At 47.4% G+C, this 19,759-nt stretch overlaps 1 protein-coding gene across 1 annotated transcript in view; it reads left to right on the forward strand.

Annotated features, from left to right (window-relative positions):
* Positions 1-19,759, forward strand: part of ERAP1 (endoplasmic reticulum aminopeptidase 1) — a 58,381-nt gene extending 38,622 nt beyond the window's left edge. Inside the window, exons 16-19 of the mRNA XM_073678195.1 lie at positions 9,707-9,865; positions 10,251-10,391; positions 10,469-10,550; positions 17,522-19,759. Of these exons, the coding sequence (XP_073534296.1) occupies positions 9,707-9,865; positions 10,251-10,391; positions 10,469-10,550; positions 17,522-17,668 (529 nt within the window). The 3' untranslated portion in view covers positions 17,669-19,759. The remainder of the gene's footprint in view (positions 1-9,706; positions 9,866-10,250; positions 10,392-10,468; positions 10,551-17,521) is intronic.

Consider the following 19,759-nt stretch of genomic DNA (forward strand, 5'->3'; position numbering starts at 1 on the left):
GGTAGCTGGACAAGATCTGATTGATCCGCTCCACTTGACCATTGGACTGAGGGTGGTAAGCGGAGGAGAAATCCAGGATAATATCCAGCAGCTTACATGTGGCTCTCCAGAAGCGAGAGGTGAACTGAACCCCACGATCCGACACAATGTGGAGGGGCAGACCATGGAGACGGAAGATGTGGCGGATAAAGTCTTTAGCCAGCTCGGGTGCAGACGGAAGACCAGGCAGGGGAATGAAGTGGGCCATCTTAGAAAAACGGTCAGCGACAACCCAAATGACAGTACAACCGGCAGAAACTGGAAGGTCGGTGATAAAGTCCATAGCGATGTGTTGCCAAGGAGCAGCAGGTACGGGAAGGGGCAGGAGATGGCCGGCAGGTAGATGTCGGGGAACTTTGTTACGGGCACAGGATGAACATGCCGCGACGAAGTCTACCACGTCCTTACGCAGGGTAGGCCACCAGTAATGCCGGGTAATAAGTTGGAAGGTCTTCTTTTGGCCAGCATGGCCAGCTAGTTTAGAAGAATGTCCCCAGCGAAGAACCCTCTCCCGATCTGGCACAGCTACGAACGTCTTACCGGGTGGAAGACGAGTCAGATCCAAGGGGGCCACATTCATCACCTTGGAGGAGTCGATGATGTGCGTAGGTTCCTCCTCTTGATCGGAGGACAGGAAGGACCGGGACAAGGCATTAGCTTTGACGTTCTTGTCCGCCGGACGGAAATGAAGAATGAAGTCGAAGCGGGCAAAAAACAACAACCACCGGGCCTGGCGAGGATTGAGTCTCTGGGCATTTTGGAGATATGCCAGGTTTTTGTGATCCGTGTAGATAATTACCGGGTAGAGAGCCCCTTCAAGCGGATAGCGCCACTCTCCCAGTGCCAATTTGATGGCTAGCAATTCCCGGTCTCCAATGGAGTAGTTGCGCTCCGACGAGGAGAAGATTTTGGAGAAGAAGCCGCACGTTACCATTCTCCCGGAAGAAGACTTCTGGGTGAGCACCGCTCCGGCTCCGGAGGAGGAGGCATCAACCTCCAGGTAGAATTGTTTATTACAGTCCGGACGGTGCAGGACGGGAGCAGAGGCGAAGGCTTTCTTTAGGGAAAGGAAGGCCTCCTCGGCTTCAGGCGACCATGTCCTGGGGTTAGCCCCCTTACGGGTAAGTGCAGATATGGGAGCAGTCCGAGACGAGAAGTGTGGGATGAAAAGACGATAATAATTAGCGAAGCCCAGGAATCGCTGTATCGCCTTCAAACCTTCAAGACGAGGCCATTTTAGAACGGAAGAGAGCTTCTCGGGATCCATTTGCAGACCTGTTTGGGAGATGACATAGCCCAAGAACGGAAGGGAGGTCTGATCGAAGAGGCACTTCTCGTATTTGGCGTAAAGGTGGTTCTGCCGAAGCCTAAGCAGGACCTGACGAACATCCCTCCGGTGTGTGGGGAGATCCGGAGAGAAGACCAAGATATCGTCCAGGTATACCACTACGCAGGAGTACAGGAGGTCACGGAAGATGTCGTTGACTAGTTCCTGAAAGACTGCGGGAGCATTACAGAGACCGAAGGGCATCACAAGGTACTCGTAGTGACCGTCCCGGGTATTGAATGCCGTCTTCCACTCGTCTCCTTGACGGATACGGACCAGATTATACGCTCCTCGTAGATCCAGCTTGGAGAAGATCCTGGCGCCCTTGAGACGGTCAAACAATTCGGAGATGAGTGGCAGGGGATATTTGTTTTTTACTGTGATGAGATTGAGTCCTCTGTAGTCAATACAGGGACGTAGCGAGCCGTCTTTCTTTTTGACAAAGAAGAATCCGGCTCCAGCCGGGGAGGTAGATTTTCGGATAAATCCCCTAGCCAGATTCTCTTCAATGTACTCAGACATGGCTCGGGTCTCGGCTGCAGACAACGGGTAGATACGCCCACGGGGAGGAGTGGTGCCAGGTACCAGGTCGATCGGGCAATCGTATGGCCTATGGGGTGGCAACGTCTCAGCTTCCTTCTTACCGAAGACGTCCGCATAGGGCCAGTAGGGAGCCGGGAGACCAGGTAAGTTAGCTGGAGTAGGCAGAGGGCGAAGTGGACGGACCGGGACCAGGCAGGTCCTATGGCAGTCAGGACCCCATCGGAGTACTTCACCGGACCGCCAGTTCAATACGGGTTCATGTGTCTGGAGCCAAGGTAGACCTAGCAACAGGGAGTGAGAAAGTCCGGACAGCACATGGAATGAGATCTCCTCAGAGTGCAGCATTCCCACCTGCAGGGTTATCGGTTCAGTGACGAGCAGGATGGTCTCCGAGAGAAGTCTTCCATCCACGGAGGCGACTGACAATGGTTCAGCCAGGGACTTGGTGGGAATATGGTATCTCTCTACCAGAGACTGGGAGATGAGGTTTCCAGCAGCTCCAGAATCCAGATGGGCGAGTTCAAAGAGACGGTTTTCTCCCCAAGCAATAGAGACCGGTAAGGTCAGAGACGGAGAGGGCTTACTTTTGTCTAGGACGACCTCTCCGAGTGGTCCTAGACACTGGCGTTTCCCGGCTTTTCCGGGCAGGCACGGATGAAGTGCTTCATACTGCCACAATAGAAACAGCTTCCCTCGGCTCGGCGAGATTCTTGGCGAGAACCGACCATCTTGGTCTGGTCGACCTGCATAGGCTCAGGAGAGTGTAGCTGAGGAGAGACGGAGGGAGTGACGGGTTTCTGAAAAGTAGGAGCTAGACGTGGAAACCTCCTCTCACGGGTGACCTCTTTGGCACGCTCCTGGAACCGCAGGTCAATCCGGGTGGCAAGAGTTATTAGGTCATCGAGAGTGGTAGGAATGTCCCGACCGGCAAGTTCATCTTTAATACGGCCGGACAGACCCTCCCAGAAGACGGAAACCAGAGCGTCATTATCCCAGGCCAGCTCCGAGGCAAGGGTACGGAACCGTATGGCATATTGGCCCACGGTGAGACTTCCCTGACGGAGGCGTAGCAGAGATGATGCGGATGAGGTCTTCCGTCCGGGTTCGTCGAAGACTTTCCGGAAAGCCGTGAGAAAGGCAGGCAAGTCGGACACCAGGGGGTCTCCTCTCTCCCATAGAGGATTTAGCCAGGCCAGGGCCTCTCCGGTGAGATGGGACATGATGAAGGCAATTTTGGCCCGGTCGGAGTTAAACTGGTGAGACAGGAGTTCAAAGTGCAGGGTGCACTGATTTATGAAGCCCCGAGCCTGGGCGGAGTCGCCTCCGAAACGAGGAGGTGCAGAAAGCCGGGGTCCGGGGTAGGATACCATGTTATTAGTGGGCAGTGGAGCTGCCGGATTGCGAGTCATGGCACTGGCGGTGGTTGCAGGCAGAGCAGTCAGAGTGTCCAGGCGAGAATTGACATTCCGCAGGTGACCCAGGATGGACTCCTGTTGGGACCTCTGACGGGACAGTTCATGACACAGGTCCGAGAGCGAGGGAGCTTGGGTGCCACCGGGTTCCATGGCCCGAGCAAACTGTAACGGGTCTGGGAGGCGGAACCTCTGAGCTACTATACAAGGGGGCGGTCCTTGTAAGGGAGCGGGTGGCGACCAGGGTAGACGGGCAGGCAGTCACAGCAAGTGACCGGGGCAGTCTCTGGATGAACGGGCAGGAGGTCACGGCAAGTGACCGGGGCAGTCTCTGGGTAAAGGATTGGTACGACCTGTGGCGGCAGATGATAGACGGGAGCTCCCAGGTGAGCAGGCGAGAGTCTCTGGATAATCGGGTGGTCACAGCATGTGACGGTGGAGCCTCCAGGAAGACCAACAGACAGGTAGCAGATGAGCGCTCCCAGGTGAGCGGGCAGGAGTCTCTGGACAGGCGGGTGGTCACAGCACGTGACGGCAGAGCCTCCTGGTAGGCTAGCAGACAGGCAGCAGATGAGCGCTCCCAGGTGAGCCGGCAAGCTGGTCCTTAGACAGACTGACAGGAGTTGGAAGGCAGACCGTCGGACCTCAGGCAAGCAGGCAGGTAGAAGATGTGCGCTCCCAGGTGAGCGGGCAAGCTGGTCCTTAGACAGACTGACAGAAGTTGGAAGGCAGACCGTCGGACCTCAGGCTAGCAGGCAGGTAGCAGGATATCAGGCAGGAATTAGACAGCAGACTGTCAGGAATCTGGCAGGTATCTGGCAGGTAACTGGCAACGGGACCTGAGGGCTGAAGCAGAGTAGTGAACAGTGCTACAACATTGCTCGGGCACCTCCATTTTGGAGGAGGTGCCTTTTATATGGGAGGTCCTCCGGCAATTGGCCGGGGACTCCTTAGGACGGCGCGCGCGGTCCCTTTAAGAGAGGGGGAGCACGCGCGCGCGCGCCCTAAGCACACTGCCGGGGAAGGAGTGCGTGCCGGAAGCAGCGGGGAGAGCAGCGCTGGAGGACGCCGCGCCAGGAGCGGGGAGGAGAGAGGGACGGCGTCTCTGCCTAGAACGGGGCAGAGACGCCGATGCTACACCCCCCCACTACACATGGAGGACAGGTAGAGAGAGATAGACCCCACACTACACATGGAGGGCAGGTAGAGTGTGACAGACCCCACACTACACATGGAGGGCAGGTAGAGAGTAACAGACCCCACACTACACATGGAGGGCAGGTAGATGGTGACAGACCCCGCACTACACATGGAGGGCAGGTAGAGAGTGACAGATCCCTACATTACAGATGGAGAGCAAATAGATAGTGACAGACCCCGCACTACACATGGAGGACAGGTAGAGAGTGACAGACCCCCCCACTACACATGGAGGACAGGTAGAGAGAGATAGACCCCACACTACACATGGAGAACAGGTAGATAGTGACAGACCCCGCACTAAACATGGAGGGCAGCTAGAGAGTGACAGATCCCACACTACACATGGAGGACAGGTAGCGTGTGACAGACCCCGCACTACACATGGAGGACAGGTAGAGAGAGATAGACCCCACACTACACATGGAGGACAGGTAGAGAGTGACAGATCCCGCACTACACATGGAGGACAGGTAGAGAGTGACAGATCCCGCACTACACATAGAGGGCTGAAAGGGATTTTCCCACAAACAAAAGTTCATTTTAATCAATAGATTTTGAAATCATAAGTTCCGCAATTAGATGTGTTTAAAATGTTCCTGTGCTGAGATAATCTTATAAATGTGCCCCTGCTGTGTCCTGTGTAATGGCTGTGTCTGACCGTACAGGGACATGGTCTGATCATACCACATCTCCTGGGCAGGGGAGAGAAAAAGTATACAGAGATTACAGCATGGGATCACAAATGATTCTTTCTTTGAAGTAAAACATTGTTATAAAAAGAGGCAGGGAAATGCCCAGGATATTTTATTTAAACACATAGAATCATAGAATGGTAGAGTTGGAAGGGACCTCCTGAGTCATCTGGTCCAACCCCTTGTCCAGCCTCTGTTTGAAGACATCCATTGAAGGGGAACTCACCACCTCTCGTGGCAGCCTGTTCCACTCATTGATCACCCTCACTGTCAAAAAGTTTTTTCTAATATCTAATCTGTCTCCTCCCATTCAGTTTCATCCCATTGCTTCTAGTCTTTCCTTGTGCAAATGAGAATAAAGATGATCCTTCTACAATGTGACAGCCCTTGAGATATTTGTAGACAGATATAAGTCTCCTCTCAGTCTTCTTTTTTGCAAGCTAAACATTCCCAAATCCTGTAACCGTTCTTCATAGGACATGGTTTGCAGACCGGTCACCATTCTGGTCGCTCTTCTCTGAACTTGCTTCAGTTTGTCGATGTCTTTTTTAAAATGCCCTTCCCGACCCGTGTCACAGCGTCTGTGACATGGAAATCGGTGCGTTCCCCACCCATGTCACAGCGTCTGTGACATGGAGGGATCGCGCCCCTGCAGCGCCTGCGAGCGGGGTCGCTCAGGTGTCACAGTTGCTACTGCAACTGGACATCCTGTAGTTGACCCCAGGGGGGGTGGATTAACCCCCCCCCCGTGCCTGGGACCCCTCCGATTGGCAGTTTCATTTTCACTTTTAGTGAAACTGCCAATCGGAATGAATTAAATATTTCACCAATGAAAATTGGTGAAATATTTAAATCTGGGCATGGCCTGATGCTTATAGCATCAGCCATTGGCTGGGGGGAGTGTCACCTCTGTCCCCCCCCAGATCTGATTAGGGCTAGTGTCCATGTGACGCTAGCCCTCCAATCAAATGTGGAGGAGGATGTTCACTATGGCTAATCAAACTGCCCAGCTTTCCCCTCCGTGGAAGCTGAGGAGTTTGATTACCCACATCCAACGTCGATCCCAGACCCGCCAGCGATCCACCGCCACCAGCGACCCCCGCCGCCGCTGTCACCGCCGGTAATTATTTCCCCCCTTGTCCGATTTCAGCCCCCACTTAGCCCCCGACCCCCCCTCCTTCCCCTACCACCTCCCCTCCATCCCCTACCACCCCCCCCTCCACCCCAGTCCAATTTCCTACCGCTCCCTCCGCTCCCTCTCCCACATCTTCACCGGCTGCTGCTCTCCTTCTGACAGCCGGTGTACGGTGATCACAGGCAGCAGCAGGCTCAGTGTAAATCCCCTGCGCCTGTGATCACCGATCATCCCCCCTGTCCCAGTGATCATCCCCCTGTCCCAGTGATCACCCCCCCGTCCTCAGTGATCACCCCCCAGTCCCCAGTAATCACCCCCCCAGTCCCCAGTGATCACCCCCCCCGTCCCCAGTGATCACCCCCCCGTCCCCAGTGATCACCCCTACCGTCCCCAGTGATCACCCCCCCTGCTGCTGCCGGCCTCCTACCCCCTTTGCTGCTGTCGGCTCCTGCCCCCTTCTGCCCCAGTGATCACCCCCCCTGCTGCTGCTACTGCCGACTTCCTGCCCCCCCTTTCTGCCCCCTCCTACGCCTCAGCCCACCCCCTCCTGCGCCTCAGCGCGCCCCCTCCTGCGCCCCGTGTGCCTGAGTGCGCCCCGTGTGCCTGAGTGCGCCCCGTGTGCCTGAGTGCGCCCCCTCCTGCGCCCCGTGTGCCTGAGTGCGCCCCCTCCTGCACCCCGTGTGCCTGAGTGCGCCCCCTACGCCTGACAGTCCCCACACGTGACTGCAGAAGGTTACACCAAGCACTCTCACACACGTACACTCACACTATAATAAAGTTTCGATTTATTTTTTTTACACACACACACAGCACACAAAATGTCCCGCCCGTCCCGCTCATCCCAGTCTAGGGCATACTCAGCTGAGGAGGCTGTCAGGTTGGTGTGTGTGTTGTAGTGTATGTGAGGTTGTGTGTGTGTGGTGTATACACTACACTATACCACACCGCACACCAACCTGACATACACTACACAATTTGTGAAGCACCTGGGGGTGCTCACTATGCATCTAGATAAGTTCCCTGGGGGGTCTAGTTTCCAAAATGGGGTCACTTGTGGGGGAGCTCCAATGTTTAGGCACACGGGCTCTCCAAACACGACATGGTGTCCACTAACAAATTGGAGCCATGTTGCGTTTGGAGAGCCCCTGATGTGCCTAAACAGTGGAGCTCCCCCACAAGTGACCCCATTTTGGAAACTAGACCCCCCAAGGCACCTATCTAGATGCATAGTGAGCACTTGGAACCCCCAGGTGCTTCACAAATTGATTCGTAAAAATGAAAAAGTGGAAAAAAAACACACTTTTTTATTTTTACGGATTAATTTGTGAAGCACCTGGGGGTTCCAACTGCTCACTATGCATCTAGATAGGTGCCTTGGGGGGTCTAGTTTCCAAAATGGGGTCACTTGTGAGGGAGCTCCACTGTTTAGGCACATCAGGGGCTCTCCAAACGCGACATGGTGTCCGCTAACAAATTGAATGGAAAATCGGCTCAAATTGTTAGCGGACACCATGTTGCGTTTGGAGAGCCCCTGATGTGCCTAAACATTGGAGCTCCCCCACAAGTGACCCCATTTTGGAAACTAGACCCCCTAGGGAACTTATCTAGATGCATAGTCAGCACTTTAAACCCCCAGGTGCTTCACAAATTGATCTGTGAAAACAAAAAAGTACTTTTTTTTTCACAAAAATTTTCTTTTAGCCTAAATTTTTTAATTTTCACATGGGTAACAGGATAAAATGCATCCTAAAATTTGTTGGGCAATTTCTCCTGAGTACACCGATACCTCATATGTGGTCATAAACCACTGTTTGGGCGCATGGCAGGGCTCAGAACGGAAGGAGCGCAATTTGACTTTTGGAGCTAATTTTCCATTCAAAAAGTGAAATGTCGCTCCTTCCCTTCTGAGCCCTGCCGTGCGCCCAAACAGTGGTTTATGACCACATATGAGGTATGAGTGTACTCAGGAGAAATTGCCCAACAAATTTTAGGATGCATTTTATCCTGTTACCCATGTGAAAATTAAAAAATTTAGGCTAAAAGAAAATTTTTGTTAGAAAAATTAAAATGTTCATTTTTTTCTTCCATGTTGCTTTAGTTCCTGTGATGCACCTGAAGGGTTAATAATCTTCTTGAATGTAGTTTTGAGTAGCTTGAGGGGTGCAGTTTTTGGAATGGTGTCACTTTTGGGTGTTTTCTGTCATGTACACCCCTCAAAGGGACTTCAAATGTGATGTGGTCACTAAAAAAAATTTTTGCTGGAAAAAAGATAAATTGCTGATGAACTTTGAACCCTTCAAACTTCCTACCAAAAAATTTTTTTTTTCCAAAATTGTGCTGATGTAAAGTAGACATGTGGGAAATGTTATTTATTAACTATTTTGTGTCACATCACTCTCTGGTTTAGCTGAATAAAAATTCAAAATTTGAAAATTTGAAATTTTCAAAATTTTTCCCATATTATTGATTTTTTCACAAATAAACGCAAATATTATCGACCTAAATTTAATACTAACATGAAGCCCAATATGTCACGAAATGACAATCTCAGAATCGCTAGGATCCGTTGAAGTGTTCCAGAGTTTTTACTTCGTAAAGGGACACTGGTCAGAATTGACAAAAATGCCAAGGTCTTTAGGGTCAAAATAGGCTGGGTCCTGAAGGGGTTAAAATGTGGTGCCCAAAACTGGATGCAGTATTCCAGATGAGGTCTGACCAAAGAGGAGTAAAGTGCGATAATGACTTCACGTGATTCACATCCAATTGTGGAACTTATTATTATTCCAAGATGTATTGATTAAAGTCAACTTTGGTTTGTGGGAAAACCCCTTTAAGTGATGCCCCACTGCAGAGGTGACAGTCAGTCAGTAAAAAGTGAAATCTTTCTGTCACAGAACCTTGTGCTTATTAAAAAATTGACAAACAAGTTTAAAATTAAGGTTTTAAAAATTGCTTTTACATGGTGGACATGACACGTGGTGTTTAAGGGAATAATCCACATTATAGTATGCTGAGACATATGAAAATTGAGCATTCATTATATTAATTCTCTTACGGGCTGTATTGCATTAGATGCTGCCAGTATAATAGGGATATAGACCAGTCTACAAATACTTGTATTAGGCCATGGTCCCACTATCAGTATTCAGTCAGTATTTTTTCTCAGGAGTGGGTGATAAATGCAGAATTGGTGACTAGTTTCTATTCTACCTTTTCTCTGATTGTTCCTCACCCGGTTTTGGCTCCCACTCCTGAGAAAAAATACTGACTGAATACTGACCAAATACTGATAGTGGGGCCGTGACCTTACAGTGATACTTGCGCAGGTAACCTGTCCCATTTTATATTTTCCCAGTTTGCCGCGTGACGTCGTCTTGGCTGTGTACGCTGTGGGCGCTCAGACATCGGAAGGTTGGGACTATTTGTTTGAAAAATATAAAACGGCTGCAACTGGTGAAATGCATCTGATTGAATATGCGCTGACTATGACTCAGGATCGCGACAAGCTGCAGTGGTAATAATACATTTTGTATTGTTAGATAATGATACATCAGTTTATATTTTACATTTACTTGTAAATGGTATTTCCCATGAATATTGTATCTAGTTTCCTGATCAGCGAACAATCAGCGATCAGACCACCAGCAGAACATTACTGATAGGCCAAATTAGTATAAATATATGTATTCGTTAATACCCCTTCAAATATTTATGTATTGCATAATTATATTTTCACTTCAGGGATATCAGTAAATCATGGCATAAAACTGTTCTATAACCTGTCCCACCAACATGACATAAAAGGCTTTTTGGGAAATCCCTTTTGGCTTGGATTATAATGGGATTAGTGTTGCCTGTTCTGTATTTTGTAAACATGAATGATTATCCATCTTGCCTAGGCTCATGGAGGAGGCTTTGAAAGGAGATCTTGTAAAAACTCAAGAACTTCCGCATATTGTTGTGTCTGTGAGCAGAAACCAAGTTGGTCACATGTTGGCGTGGAAGTTTCTAAAGACTAACTGGCGTCAACTCACTCAAAAGTATGCAAGTTCTTCATGTTCGTTTGTCATTCATATACCCGGTGTGTTCTCCTAACTGAGATTTACGTATGTTCTAGGTTTGAGTTGGGATCTCGTACAATTGGTGACATGGTTGTCGGTGTAACAAAACTGTTTTCTACAAGAGAGTGGCTGGAAGAGGTAAAAAAAATATAGATATTTTTTTATAAATTAAACTTTATTTGATTACATTTTTACTGTTAAATACGTTTTTTTATTGTTCTTATGAGTACTAATAGTCTGCAGGCATCATATGTTCTAGAGGGAGAGAAACCAGAGTCACCTGTAGCGAAGGTTCTGGGTGTACTTGCTTGTAGATTACAGACTACATAGAAGCAGCTGATAGACATTGCATGCTGTTAAAGGGTAACTGTGCTTTTAAGTAACTTTTCAGAATAAGGTGCCCTGTGTGTGTACATGAGGAATATATACCATTTCTGGCCATTATGTGACTTATACCCTTCATGCTTTTTCTGTAACCTTGCAATCCACTGATAGCTAGGGGAGGAGATGAGCTGCAGAGATTTCTTCCATATACAACACAGCACAGAGAGGGAAATACCTGCTCTTCATTCACTTTTTTAGCTCACTGGGACAAGCTGCAGCATCTTGGAGGCCATTTTACTGCAAAGCTCAGTGGTGTTGATCTGAATCAACCTCTGATTTGAGGTAAAACACTTGTTATAGAGCTCTGCACAATGGTTTTCAGTCTGTCCCCTTCCCTGCTGTTGTCCCCTCCTCCCCTTCCCCATAGAGGATAATGGATTGTGTCACATCCTCTGAGCAAGACGGACTTGAGCTGCTTTTTCACAATGAATGGTGAGTTTAGGAGACGGGGAGAGGAAGAAGTGTCTAATAAAGTGGGGAAGGAAGCTGATTTCTCTAATCAGATACATTACAACCTTTCCTCTAAACATCTGTACTATTGATCTATGCAAAGTTTGTTGAAAGTACAGTTTTGTTTTAAGGCCAGCAAGATATTGACATATATTCCAAGGGTCATGGACTCTCAGGATAGGGATATAATATTTCCACTTTACAAAGTGTTAGTGCGACCTCATTCTGGAATTTGCAGATCAGTTCTGTGCACCATTTCATTGAAAGGATGCCCTGGAGTTAGAAAAGGTACAAAGATGAGCCACAAAACTGGTCAGAGGCATGGAGGATGTCAGTTATGATGAAAGATTAGAATAATTACATTTATTTAGTTTAGAGAAGAGATGTCCAAGGGAGGACATGATGATCTTGTAAAAAGTACACAATGGTCCATACAAAGAAAGATGGTGAAAAGTTGTTTCATGTATAGTAGTGTTCAAAATAATAGCAGTCCAATATGACTAACCAGATTAATCACTGTATTTGGTATAAATTATATTACCACATGTCAAACAATTTACCAGTTGTTGCAGTAGATTCTAAGAAAACCAACAGACTCCGCATTCATGATCTGCATGTTTTTGAGTCTGTGTATTTGAATAATTAATTGAAAGGGGGTGTGTTCAAAATAATAGCAGTGTGGAGTTCAATTAGTGAGGTCAATCATTCTGTGAAGAAACAGGTGTGAATCAGGTGGCCCCTATTTAAGGGTGAAGCCAGCACATGTTATACATGCATTTCTCCTTGAAAGCCTGAGAAATATGGGTCATTCGAGACATTTTTCAGAACAGCGTACTTTGATTAAAAAGTTGATTGGAGAGGGTAAAAATTATAAAGAAGTGCAAACAATGATAGGCTGTTCAGCTAAAATTATCTCCAGTGCTTTAAAATGGAAAGCAAAACCAGAGAAACGTGGAAGAAAACAGAAGACTACCATTTGAATGGATCGAAGCATAGCCAGAATGGCAAAGGCTCAGCCAATGATCAGTTCCAGGATGATCAAAGACAGTCTCAAGTTACTTGTGAGTACTGTGACAATTAGAAGATGCCTGTGTGAAGCTAATCTCTTAGCAAGTAGTGATGAGCGAGTGTCACGGGTGTGTCAGAAGTGACAGAAAGTCGCCCTGCAGTTGGTTGGAGGAGATCTCTACGTTTGGCATTACAGGCATCTTCTTAGAGGCTTTCTTAAGGACCCAGCGGCTACCTCCCTCTGGCTAATTAACTCCCTGGCCTGGGTGTATAAATACCTGGTGTGTTCTAGGCGGAGGTGCCAGCGATATTCATTACTACCTGTGAAGGCTTTAGCAAGAGCAGTACTTTGTCCTCTCTGAAGCTTGAGGCCATGTGCGCATTTGTCTGGAGTCATCTAAAGCTGAGCTATACCTCCCTTTTGTCCTTCCTTGTTGTCTATAGTGTTTAGTGGAGATCGACTAGTGCTTATCTCCTCCCTTCCCTAGCCTGAGCCAAACGCGAGAGAAAGACAGGGCGAGGTACGCGTGTGCGGCGTTTGATGAAGAGCCAATACAGGGACGTTAGGGGAGACAGGGTGACGATAGATCAACCTAGGAGGTCTCCACTTCCCCCCTTCCCATTGTGTTGAACTAAGTCTTTCCCACACCTTGCGTGACAGCGAGTATGCCTCATTAATCCTTTCGGCGAGCACGCTCGGGTGTATACATGCAGAGATAGCCTGGCGACCAGGCTATCTCTACATGTGTCACAGCTGTCTAACAGCCGTGACACTTGAAACGCCAAGCATGCCAAAATACTTGGCGAGCACCCGAGTGTACTCGCCGAAAGGGTTAATGAGGCATACTCGCTCCTCACTATTAGCAAGAAGTCCCCGCAAAGTCCCACTGTTAAAAAAAAACAAAAACATGTACTGAAGCGGATACAATTTACCAAAGAACACATCAACTGGCCTAAAGAGAAATGGAGAAACATTCTGTGGCCTGATGAAAGTAAAATTGTTCTTTTTGGATCCAAGGGCCGCAGACAATTGGTCAGACGACTCCAAAACTCTGCATTCAAGCCACAGTACACTCTGAATACAGTGGAGCATGGTGGTGCAAGCATTATGATATGATCATGTGTAACATACCTGGCGGCGTCCTTGCATGGTGGTCCATCTCCCACTGTGCAAGAGCGCGCACTTGATCTCCAGTCCAGAATGTCTCTCTGGCTTCCCTCCTTGCTGTCTGTTTGTCTGTTTTGGCTGCATAGGGCGACGCCCGCTGAACTTCCTGTTTCTTGTACCTGCTGCGGACACGCCCCTGTTGCACCTTCAGCCTATTACTGTCCATCTTTGGGTATTTATACCACCTTCTTCCTCAAGATGGCGCCTGAGCATTGTGTCCTGTCAGTTGGCTTTTTGTCTCTGACGTGCCAGGTCCTATCCTGTTTTCCTGCCTGTTCTCCAGTTCTGTGTCTGAACTGTGGTCTGTTCTTGTGAACACGCTTCTAGCCTGTTCTTTCGCCTTCTAGGGGCTGTATTCCTAGATCTGCCTGTCTGTGCCTTGCGGTATCTGTTCCCGTCTGAACAGAGTCCTGTTTGTGTCCCAGCCTTGCTGTATTTGTTCCCGTTTCTCTGTTTCCAGTTGTCTGTGCCTTGCGGTATCTGTTCCCGTCTGAACAGAGTCCTGTTTGTGTCCCAGCCTTGCTGTATTTGTTCCCGTTCCTCGGTTCCTAGTTGTCTGTGCCTCGTTTCTACTTTTGCCTTTTCTCCCTTTTCCCTCTTTGTCTGTTTTCTGCGTCTTTCTGCAGAGTCTGAACTTGCTCCTAAATTCCTTCTCGTCGTCTCTGTACCTCTGTTGTGAATTTAGTGTACGCTCGCTACTTCTTTGTAAGTACTGTGTGTGCTTCTGGTTCTGCCTTTCCTTCTCCGTCTGTTCTTTGTGAACAGAGTCCTATCCCCCTGCCTTGTCTGCCGCTCTGCGGTTTCCGCTCTGCTCCTGCCTTGTCTGCTGCTCTGCGGTTTCCGTTCTGCTCCTGCCTTGTTCGCCGCTCTGCTCCTGCCTTGTTTGCCGCTCTGCGGTTTCCGCTCTGCTCCTGCCTTCTTAGCCGCTCTGCGGTTTCCGCTCTGCTCCTGCTTAGCTTGCCACTCTTGCGGTTTCTGCTCTGCTCTTGCCTTGCTTGCCGCTCCTGCGGTTTCCGCTCTGCTCCTGCCTTGTTTACCGCTCTGCGGTTTCCGCTCTGCTCCTGCCTTGTTTACCGCTCTGCGGTTTCCGCTCTGCTCCTGCCTTGTTTACCGCTCTGCTCCTGCCTTGTTTGCCGCTCTGCGGTTTCCGCTCTGCTGCGGCCTTCTTAGCCGCTCTGCGGTTTCCGCTCTGCTCCTGCCTTGTTTACCGCTCTGCGGTTTCCGCTCTGCTCCTGCCTTGTTTGCTGCTCTGCGGTTTACGCTCTGCTGCGGCCTTCTTAGCCGCTCTGCGGTTTCCGCTCTGCTCCTGCCTTGTTTACCGCTCTTGCGGTTTCCACTCTGCTCTTGCCTTGCTTGCCGCTCCTGCGGTTTCTGCTCTGCATCTGCTCGCTGCTCCGGCAGTCCTGTCCTGCTCTGCTTCTGCTCGCTGCTCCGGCAGCCCTGTCCTGCTCTGCATCTGCTCGCTGCTCCGGCAGTCCTGTCCTGCTCTGCTTGTGCTCGCTGCTCCGGCAGTCCCGTCCTGCTCTGCTCTTGCCCACCGCTTCGGGCGTTCCCTCTCTGCTGTGTTTGGCTACCGCATCTGCGGTTCTGTTTCTGTGACCCAGTCTGTACTGGGTCTTGTCCTCTCTGTGCTCCAGCCCGTCCTTTCGGCCAGTACCTCCCTGCCTGCATATTCGCCTGTATCCACCCGTCTGCATACCTGCCGTGTTCGCTTATATCCACCAGTCTGTGCCAGCCTAACCTGCCTGTTCCAGTAATCCCTGTGTGGGTCAACCCCCGTGTCCGGAGTTTGACCTGGAGTAGCACCTGGTCCCTCTGCCCGGTTTCTCCCTGGTGCACTGGCGTCGTATGCCGTCGTGCCATCTTGGTCGGATCGGCCAGATACTTAGTCACGCCCCTCCAGGCACTCTCCGGTTCATGGTCCAGTGGAACCACTTCTCCCGCACACGCCAGTCAGTCCGGGCGTGTGCATAACAGCATGTTTATCTTACTATGGTGTCGGACCAATTTTCCGCATACCAGGGATCATGGACCAGTTTGCATATATAAAAATACTAGAGGTCATGTTGCCTTACGCTAAAGAGGATATGCATTGGAAATGGGTGTTTCAACAAGACAACGACCCTAAACATACCAGTAAAAAAAGCAAAATAATGGTACCAGTCCAACAAAATTGAGGTTATGGAGTGGCCAGCCCAATACCTGGACCTTAATCCAATAGAGCACTTGTGGGGCGACATCAAAAATGCCGTTTCTGAGGCAAAGCCAACAAATGCCAGAAAAAAATTGTGGTATGTAGTCAAAACATCCTGGTCTGGAATAACAGTTGACAGGTGCCAGAAGTTGGTTGACTCTATGCAACATAGATGTGAAGCAGTTCTAAAAATCTCTGGGTATACAACTAAATATTAGGTTAGTGATTCACAGGAATGCTAAATCCTCAAAAAAAAAAAAAAAAAAAAAGTAGATATTGTAAGTTTGTAAAGACAACTGCAGACACTGCTATTTTTTAGAACAGCCCAATGTTCATTTTTTATTTTCTGTAAAGAATTAAAAATTATAAAATTATATACATTTCTCTTCAGGTTTTGAATTAGAAAACAGTGTGCAATGTTCCCAATGCATGGAAATAAACACTAGTATAAAGATTTTGTGCTTAACTTTTTTTGAACACACTGCTATTATTTTGAACACTACTGTAAACCCCCCTTCAAAAGACAACAGGGTATTCACTCCGCCTGGAGAAAAAAAGATTCAATATCCAGAGTAGACAAGGCTTCTTTACCATAAAAACTATTAATCTGTGGAATAGCCTCCCTCATGATTTTGTCAAAGAAAATAACTTAAGTATAAATAACCTTGAAGGCTTGAGAAAGTTGGTGTTCTTAAACCTGGTGTTTAAAGGGGAACCTGTCATTCAATTCATGCTGCCCAAACTATGGTAAGTATGAATCCTCTGCATGAGTGCAGCTAGGTATGCGTTTCACTGAAGTGCTCCGGCCCTTGGTGCATATGCTCTGGGGGGCCGGGTGTGTAGGGGGCTTAGGTGCTGAGCTCTAGTCACAAGTCAGATACCGACATCTGTCTCTAACAGTTGTGGCCAGAACTGTATTCTGACCGAGGCTGTTAAAGGGAATCTGTCACCAGGGTTTCGCTACCTCATCTGAGAGCAGCATGATGTAGGGGCAAAGAACCTGATTCCAGCAATGTGTCACTTACAGGGCTTCTTGTTGTCATTTTGATAAAATCACCGTTATTTTCTACATATCCACCAATTCTCTGAATGCTGAGCTCTGTATAACCCCGCCCACACTACTGATTGGCAGGTCTCTGTCCATGTAGTGTACACAGAAATCTGCCAATCAGTGGTGGGGGCGGGGTTATAGAGAGCTCATGAATATGCTTGACTACCTGCTAATCCTCTAGTGATAAAATCACTGATGTATCAAATCCACAGTAAGCGACATATTGCAGCAATCAGGGTCTCTGCCTCTACATTATGTTTCTCTCAGTTTAGGTGGCAAAAACCTGGTGACACATTTGCCACTGACAGTGGTATGTAAATGACATCACAGACCGTGCACATGCACTGGTTCCCATCAGATCCCCGTGATGCGATTGCGGGGCGCTGACAGGCTACGACAGCCGGGGGACTGCTATAGGCTCTTAACTCTGCTGTCTTCGTATAGCTCAGCTATATGGAGAGCTTCAAAGCAGACTGATTTTCATGTGGTATTTCAGTACATAATATAAGCGACCGGACATTTAAAAGAAATGCACAAAAAATAACATTTTTGTATTTAGAGTACTTGTGTGGTACTTGGGGGGCTTCCACACCAGAAATTATTTTTTGTTTCCTATTCCCTACCACACCTCCAATAAGGCTCCACTATGGTGGGATATTAAACAGCGGTGAACAACATGCACATTATCCCAGTAAGAAAAAATATCTCGTTTTTATGTTGCTACTGAGGATAAACTCCTCTCACGTGCAGTCTTGAGCATACAGTGTACAGCCTTGTGCCTAGATTTTATAATACAGTATAAATACCGACAATGTGAAGGCAAATTATGTAATTTCTTCCTAATTTCTTTTTAGGCAACAGATTTTTTTGAATCATTGAAAGAAACCGGCTCCCAGCTCCGCTGTGTCCAACAAGCAAAAGAAACTATGGAGGAAAATATTAGATGGATGGAGAAAAACTTTGACATAGTTAAAACCTGGCTAGAGAATAATAGTTTATAGAATAATAGGTTCTGGATATCTATTATTAATTTGTGAGCTCTTCTGAAATGAGTTCTAGTCCATCAATTATTGCCCTATAACAACCTCATGTGTCCAAAATTGATCAACTCCCTATGGGAGATGAATAAATTCTGTGATATCAAGATGCCATGGAGCAACAGCTGCTAAAGTGTGCAAAGCGAATGTCCACACGAAAATACCATAATTGGAAAAAAAAAAATCCCAAATTCTGCACTGATTACATATACACTTTATAGTGATTAAAGCTCCTTTTTCTGTGCTCCAAGGGCACTGCAGACATAATATTAAAGAAACATGCTGCTGACACCACTAGACACCACATACTGTTATTATAGGCGTTATCTAACATTTGAAAGAAAAAAAAAACCAAAACACAGATGTGATAATATAATAAAAGAAATTATAATGTCTTATTTCCCCGAGATCAAATGCAGAAAAGTCAGGCAGTACTACCGCTCTTTGTTTGAAAGTGACCACCACCTAACCAGGGCGGCAATTTGATGGCCTTAGCAGTCACATGTATTATCAGTGGCATTATGGTCATGCCAGTAGTTTGGCATAGGACATCAGAGGCCACTAATTGGTTTCATTGGTCACATATCAGCCACAGGTACACAAAGACTGGGAGGACCACTTGAGCTTCTGTCCTGGATCCTTAAAGGGGTAGTCCCATCTCCAAAATCCTATCCCAATATGTAGTAGGTGTAATAATAATAATATTAGCAAATACATCCAATTAGAAATGTAGTATAGTTTTTCTGATTCGCTATGTCGTTTATCTCATGTGCAAACATTGCAGGACCTTAGGTATCCATGGTTACGACCACTAGCAACTAGCTACCTATCACTATGTCAGTGGTCATAACCATGGATACCTAAGCTACTGCAATGCCCTGCACATGAGGAAAGACACAACGTATCAGAAAAACTATACATTTCTAATTGGAGGCATTTGCTATTATTACACCTACTACATATGGTGATGGGATCTTGGAGATGGGAATACCCCTTTAGGAACAGTATGCAGGCAGCAGCATTGTCATATTTCAGATCTGTCTATGAAATGGATTTTGAGCTCAGTATCAGAAAAAGGAGATCCAGCTGCTATAAGGATATATAATAAACCACATAAGGATTTTGGACCTAAAACTACAAGATAATTAAAAGGTGGATATTATAATTTCTCATGTACATGGCAATATTGTATTCACAGAGCGGAGTCTGCACAGTGCCTCCTTTCCTGACGCTTGGTCTCAATGATAACTACTGTACTTGGATGTGAGTTGTCCTAAAGACAACATCAACGCTTCGCTCAGGGAAGTTCTACTTTGTTCTGTTCCCTTTTCTAAAACCGTTTCTTATTTTCAGCTTTGCCTTAAAATAACAAAAAAAACACACAAAAAAAAAAAAAAAGTACAGTTTAGAGATCCAATACTGTGATGTATGGTATTTAAGCCGGTGTCTAATGGCACCAATTAGGCCTGGCTTGAGACAATGGTTTTCTGTTAAAAGAATATGGACTTTTGAACAAAATCCATCAATAGAGGAGTTGGATCAGCCTTGTTCTTCTGAAGTGGCAGTTTGGGCATCTAAACCTCAGATACAAAAATGGACTAAAGTACACGGATTTATTGGGTAAAATTCCAACTAGGGCAGAGTTAGACCATTTTCGGCTTACTATTTGTGACACATAAGAGCGTGACTGAAGGCGGAAATGTTTTTTGGTTACAGTAGTTAAAAAGTCGTTCATGTCAAAATTCCAGATCTACATGAATAGACGCCCAGACAAAGTTATAGTTTATTGTTCTTTCCAGTTGAAGAGATCTTCCACATTGGTGGCACTGGGATGGTGGGATTGGGTACAGGAGTATTTCTTCTTTGGCTATTTTATATCATTTTCTGCCATTGGCTCAGTCTTGAAAAAGTCAACACTTTTTTTTTCAGAACGATTACAAGTATATAGTAATTATTTTTTTTAAATTTGCATTAGTGAAATATGTGAATACCATAGCATTGTCAGATAAATGATGTCTGTACACCCCACTGATGATACAATAAAATTTGTCCCAA

The sequence above is a fragment of the Phyllobates terribilis genome, unplaced genomic scaffold (assembly GCF_046119375.1).
Source record: "Phyllobates terribilis strain yellow unplaced genomic scaffold, ASM4611937v1 Scaffold_1__5_contigs__length_1240528914, whole genome shotgun sequence".
NCBI lineage: Eukaryota > Metazoa > Chordata > Amphibia > Anura > Dendrobatidae > Phyllobates > Phyllobates terribilis.